Below are 6,716 nucleotides of genomic sequence, written 5' to 3' on the forward strand. Positions count from 1 at the left end.
TCCACATCCAGCTGTCAAGATCGTCGTCTCATTCGCTCCCCCATTTTTTTAAGCACCTGTCATCGACGTTGTGGCTGGACTCCAGTCGGTAGGTAGGTAGCCGTGTCTGCTCGTTTATTGTCACCCGCGGGCCGCGACGTGCTGTGTTGATGGCGATGGGGGCGCGGCGGGTAGCTTTTCCCGCCTGGCTCGGCGAGGCAGGGATGAGCGGCATGTTGAAATTGATCGAGGCTGCGTGGCTCGATGTCGGGGGTCACCAGTATGGAGGATGAACGAATGAGACGACTGGCATGTTAATGCACGTGTTTATTATATGACAGCTGAAGACAGAGTGAGTAGTGGCTCTCCGAACCCAGCCGAGTTGGTTCCCACTCGCAGGAAGGCAACCAAACTCGACCATGTCGTATAAGCGAGCCGCCACAATGTGTTCAAAATTCGTAAATAATAACGTGGTACGAAAACAATAAGTCTTTTTGAAATTCAATTGCTTTTAGGCAATTAATAAACTGCAAAGTACACTGGCCAACTTGGCGTTTTTTCCATCTATTTCGGTTTTAAAAACGTGAGTTTATATTTCATTTAAGTGTTATGTTATATTAATATTAATATTTAGAATTGTAAAAATGCAGAATATTCCAATTTTGAACATCTGTATTTTGAAACGGTTCGGTGATTACTAGTCAAATATGAACCGGTCACAGGACAACCGGTCGCTCTAGATCGGTCACACGTGATCACCCGTCACACTATAACTGGTCACGAGAAAACTGGTCACACCCTAAAACTGGTCACACCCAAAAGTTAAAAATCAGTCGAATTATATGACTAGTAGTCGTTTACCTTTTGACACGCACCTTATGAATATAAAATAAGTAGGTTGGCAGCAGCGAATGACGCGACGATTCCGAAGTTGTTTAGGCCACATACGTCAAATAGGTTAGGTCGGTTTACGGTTGTAAAAGAGGAGCGCGGCAATTGCTTTATTTCATTTAGTGAGTGAGTAATCTAGTTTCCTTTAGTGTGGGGCCTTCAGGGCTCCCTCGCAAGGATATGGAGGCTCTCTCGTTAGCAGCGGAGCACCGAGATCTTGTGCACGATGTGGCGTATGATTTCTATGGAGAACGCATGGCTACATGCTCCAGCGATCAGTTTGTGAAGGTCCATATTTGATTAATTTGTACAATTTTCATTTTTCCAAGTTTAGATGATTATATTTTTCATTTAACAAATTTTGCACAATAATTATTAATAACTCTGTATTTTGTGTAGGTATGGGATAAGGAGTTAGAAGGAAAATGGCGTCCATCAGCCAGTTGGAAAGCTCACAGTGGTTCCGTTTGGAAAGTAACGTGGGCTCATCCAGAGTTTGGTCAAGTTTTAGCCACTTGTTCGTTTGACAGAACAGCTGCTGTTTGGGAAGAAGCCGGTTTGTTGTTTTGCATACTAAAGTTTTCCAGTCATATTAATGATATTCTAAAGTATAAATTAACTATTGGTTGAAAAAAATTTAGGAGACATCGGAGGAACTGGGGAAAAAGGTGGAAAACAGTGGTTGAGACGTGTAAGTCTTGTAGATTCTCGTACTTCCGTTACCGATATTAAGTTTGGCCCTAAAACTCTTGGCCTATATCTAGCAACTTGCTCTGCTGATGGAATAATAAGGTAATACATTCGTTTTTAAAAACATTATAAACTTGAATGGAACCTTTACATTTCGATGTATTTATAGGATATACGAAGCACCGGATGTTATGAATCTCGCTCAATGGACTCTGCAGCATGAAATCCCAACTAAAGTGACCCTTAGTTGCCTTTCATGGAATCCATCTCTATCGAGGTTTGGAAAAATATTAATATTGTAAAAATAATTATTGCAATTGTATTTGTTAATTCTAATTTTAATTAAAGGGCTCACCCACCTATGGTGGCGGCTGGTAGTGATGATGGAGGCCGTGTAATTTTACTGGAATATAGTGAAGCCGCTCGAAGGTGGGCACGAATTGAGCCAACAGGAGCTTGGCCCGTTTCGAGCGATCCCATACATGATATAGCTTTTGCGCCTAATCTTGGACGTTCGTATCATTTATTAGCGGTTGCATCTAATCAAGTGCGAATTTTATCATTAAGACCTTTACCGTAAGTAAAATATACAATGTCAAAGTACGTATGTACATTTTAATTAAAAGTGGAAATATTCAAATGTAAGTGCTTATAATCTTTAGTGAAGGAGGCGGCCGGTATACAGTTGAAGTGGTTGCTAATATGGATCAACACGGAGCACCCGCCTGGCGAGTTTGTTGGAATGTAACCGGTACACTGCTTGCATCATCTGGAGACGATGCCACAATACGACTATGGAAGAGTAGGTTTCAACGTCTATACACTTTTTTTTTAGTTTCATGTTTGTTTTTAATTTTACAATTTGTTTTCGCACAGTGCAATATCAACGTCAGTGGGTTTGCGTAAGCGTTTTGCGTGGTGACAGTATCGGAGCGTCACAGGTTATTGGTGGTCTACCCTCTTTGCCTCATGTACCGTCGACGAATGCCCGATATTATAAACTTGGAAGTATAACAAATTCGAATCAGGTTCCTTGGCATTGAAGGAGTTTTACGAAGTTTTATTTTATACTCTGATTTGTAAAAACTACATATTTTATAATTTGTCTTTATTAAAATGATATTTTTCAATATTGACTTTTTTTAATTAACTCCAAAATTTTAATAAGATTCAAGTTACTGTAATTTTGATTGTTGTTAAATACCTATTTATAATACTAAGAAGTTTAGAATGCTATGGAAACATTCTTTCAGTTGATTCTTCAATGGATTGCCACAGCACGAGGCAAAGCACAACATGAGCAAGCTACTGCAGACTATAATTAAATCTGAAAGTGCATTATATAAAAAAAAATTGAATGAGAAAAATTATGTATGTACATATGTATATTTCAAACCACAACGAGACATTTTGACTTGGGTATGCATGGCTCAAATTTGTAATTCAACATGTTGGAATAAGTTTGGCATGTTTTGCCATTGGCATAATAATTATTTACCGTTAATTTTCACCGATTGCGCAGATATATGGTTGAATAATTACCCAGGAGCATTGATTAATATAGACAACATTCGGAAATGGAAATAGAAGGATAGAATTGGCAAGAAATTCCTTCAGTAGCATGAAAAGTGTTTTGTGTTTCTGAAGGGTGTCTATTAAATTACATTTATGATTTCTGCGTTGCTATGTATGGTCAGTGTTGCTTTATGAATACGAAACATGGACACTGTTAGTGGGAAGCTTGAATAAGACAGAGTGTTACCGGCAGGGCTGCCGAGAGGAATCCCAGGGTCTGGGAAAAAATAATTCCAGGGCCTATGACAAACTAAAAAAATAGATCTTATAAATATATTTTTTATATATGAAAAATCTATTGAAACTATAAGAAAAATACCTTGTATGTCAGTTGTTATTTTTAAAAATAATTGAATAAGAAAGTATGATATGTATGTATAACAGGTACGATTTCACGTGGCCACAAGAATGCATGGATCAAAAAATAATAAACATTTATGTAGAATTAAATAAAAACATGTATTTTTATGTAGAATAATATAAAATATCAATATCGGTCAGTCGGATGTCCCGACACGGGACCCCTTTAGTAGTCCGGGCGCTGGAACTTAACCCCGGCTCCCCTCCCCCTCTCGGCAGCCCTGGTTACCGGAGGATGTAAAATATCTCATGGAAGGAATATGTGGAGAACGAAACTGACCTGCTGCTTCACAAAAAGAGACAGCTTGATAGCTTGATATCGCCTTCTACAGACAATAGTGGAAAGAAAAGTAGAGGGAAAACGGAAAACTCGGAACATCAGATCATGGATGGGATACTGACTCTTGTATCAGTTTGCTTAAAATAGGACAGAATCTCAACAATAATGCTTGCCCATGGTAGTAGGAAATGAAGAAGATTGTAATATTTTTAATCCATTAAAATGAATTAAAAACATAATTTTAAAAGATAGATTTTATTAGAACTGTTATGATTGACATGTCACAGATGTATTTACATATGTATATATTCAAGAATTTTAGCATTATCTTTCAGTTTAGTTTTGCTACTTCAAATATTATTCATATATGTATGTATGATACAAATGTAGATTTCTAATCGCTTCTATGAAGAACATTCGATTGTTCAAAGTGAACTTGTGCATTGCTTCATATTGCACTAGTTGGCTTGAATAGTATTTATCCATCACATTTTTTCTGAAAATTTAAAACCTTTCTAGCCATTCATTAAACTTTTCTTTTTTTTTATAAACATTTCTCCACATGAAGCTAACATCATTATATAATTTTAATTCAATTCACAGTATCAAAATTTGATAACACTTGTAATGTAGTGAATATCTTACAACCTATGTATGTACTTATATTACTCTTTATTCCCGCTTATTGTTTGATCTTGATTCCTTGAGCGCACGCTTAATTGATATTTTCTTTTAAAGTTATTTATGAGACTTTCAAAATCTTTATTGCTTTAGCTAAATTTTTCTCACGAATTGTGCTTCCCTCAAATATCATCATTCCTCTTAATCTGCACAACGAATTGTGTGTATCTACCCAACCATTTCTCGATACACTCAAGGGATACATATGCAAACACTAAATCTTAAAATATTGTTTTTAATTAATTTTATGGCTTTGCTACATTTTTCTCACGAATTGTGTTTCCCTCAAATATTATTATCCCTCTTAAATCTGCATGACTAATTGTGTGTATCTACGAAACCATTTCTCGATACTAGAGACCGGAATCTGAAGGGGCTGTTTATTGTTCAAAGATTGTAAATGTATTGTTAAAGGTTTGCCGAACCTTTTTTACAAAGGATTTACAACAATGGAACAATAGGCGGCGCGATTCCGGCCCCTTCAGATTCCGGCCTCTACTCGATACACTCAAGGGATACATATGTCAAATACTAAAACTATCTTACACATGCATGGCACTGTTAAGAGGGCTGGACACCAGCGCCTTGTCCATACAAACGTATTACACTTCTCCCTTCCTCAATTATGTCACTAGAGAAATTATTTTTTAATATGCTATGGATATACACCATTGGGTTGCATCTAACGTTTTATTTTTTTGATTAGTTAATTTTTATAGGAGCTAGGAGCCGCCAAACATCAATAAAATCGCCTCTTTTTTACACCCACGAAAATAATCCAGCGTGCTTATTTAACGGTCGATTTAAAAAAAAATACGCGCATAGTTGCACAGAAAATATCTTTCTCATACCGATGATGAAATTTTTTTAAAAATTGGTACAGTTTCGGAGGAGAAAATAGGATAATACGAAACCTTGATTTTGTCAATTTAAAATACGTTTTATCTGGTCGAACCGCAACTTTCGCATTCACTCAATATATACATATATATCGAAGAAAGGAACGGCAACAAAATTAAGGCTTCGGGTGTACAGCCCTCTTAATCACCAGTTGTTTTACCAAACTGTGATTGGTCGAAATTGTTACCCTTATTGAATATATGCTCATGTTAAACATTTTGAAGACCACTTGCGATTAAACAGCGTAACTAGTAACTTGTGGTGGCACTTTGAGACTAGTAACTTGTAATACAAACTTGTACATTAATCTCGTGAATACTTACTGCTATTTAAAGAATATAACAATCTAATAAAATCTGTGACTATAACATTTTTACACCATCTCTTACTCGTCCCCGTAACACACTATGGAGGATGGACGAATGAGACGACTGGCATGTTAATGCACGTGTTTATTATATGACAGCTAAAGGCAGAGTGAGTAGTGGCTCTCCGAACCCAGCCGAGTTGGTTCCCACTCGCAGGAAGGCAACCAAACTCGACCATGTCGTATAAGCGAGCCACCACATCACTCCCCCCCCCAGCATCAGCGATACCAAAATTACAAAGAAACAAATTTTACAATAGAAAAAAAATTATTGTTACACAAAGAGAAAAAAATATTACGTGGGGAGAAAAAAAATTGTTGACGTGGGTCATCCGCTGTGTACATAGGTGTACCGCCCTGAATGGTCGGTAGATTCGAGGGCGGTGACGTCGCGAGCAGGACGGTGGCTGGTCCGATGGTCGCGCCGATGCGATGCTGCGCCGGCGCCGCTTTTCCGAGGCTGATGTCGGTTGGTGGGGCGGCGGGGGCGGCAGGGGCATCGATGTGGTTGATGATACTCCGAGCTGGACCGTGAGTCGTTGTGGCTCGTGGAGGTGTTGTAGCGCTACCGCCCGTCTCGGCGTGACGACGCTCGTGGGGACGGACGGGGCCTTGATGATGATGATGATGATGGTGCTGAGGTGGTGTATGTCTTGTGGTGCTGGATGACCGTTCTATGTGTAGTGGATCGCGCATGACTCCACATCCAGCTGTCAAGATCGTCGTCTCATTCGCTCCCCCATTTTTTTAAGCACCTGTCATCGACGTTGTGGCTGGACTCCAGTCGGTAGGTAGGTAGCCGTGTCTGCTCGTTTATTGTCACCCGCGGGCCGCGACGTGCTGTGTTGATGGCGATGGGGGCGCGGCGGGTAGCTTTTCCCGCCTGGCTCGGCGAGGCAGGGATGAGCGGCATGTTGAAATTGATCGAGGCTGCGTGGCTCGATGTCGGGGGTCACCAGTATGGAGGATGAACGAATGAGACGACTGGCATGT

The 6,716-nt window shown here is 39.4% G+C and overlaps 1 protein-coding gene across 1 annotated transcript; it reads left to right on the top strand.

The window, feature by feature from the left end:
* Nucleotides 1–374: 374 nt before the first annotated feature.
* Nup44A (nuclear pore complex protein Nup44A) lies at nt 375–2,693 on the top strand. The gene is made up of 7 exons (XM_077437098.1): nt 375–1,158; nt 1,270–1,426; nt 1,512–1,662; nt 1,730–1,837; nt 1,909–2,136; nt 2,223–2,362; nt 2,437–2,693. Exons 1-7 carry the CDS (start codon nt 1,051–1,053, stop codon nt 2,601–2,603), a joined length of 1,059 nt encoding a protein of 352 aa, XP_077293224.1. The 5' UTR covers nt 375–1,050; the 3' UTR covers nt 2,604–2,693.
* The last annotated feature ends 4,023 nt before the right edge of the window (nt 2,694–6,716 follow it).

The sequence above is a fragment of the Arctopsyche grandis genome, chromosome 8 (assembly GCF_051622035.1).
Source record: "Arctopsyche grandis isolate Sample6627 chromosome 8, ASM5162203v2, whole genome shotgun sequence".
NCBI lineage: Eukaryota > Metazoa > Arthropoda > Insecta > Trichoptera > Hydropsychidae > Arctopsyche > Arctopsyche grandis.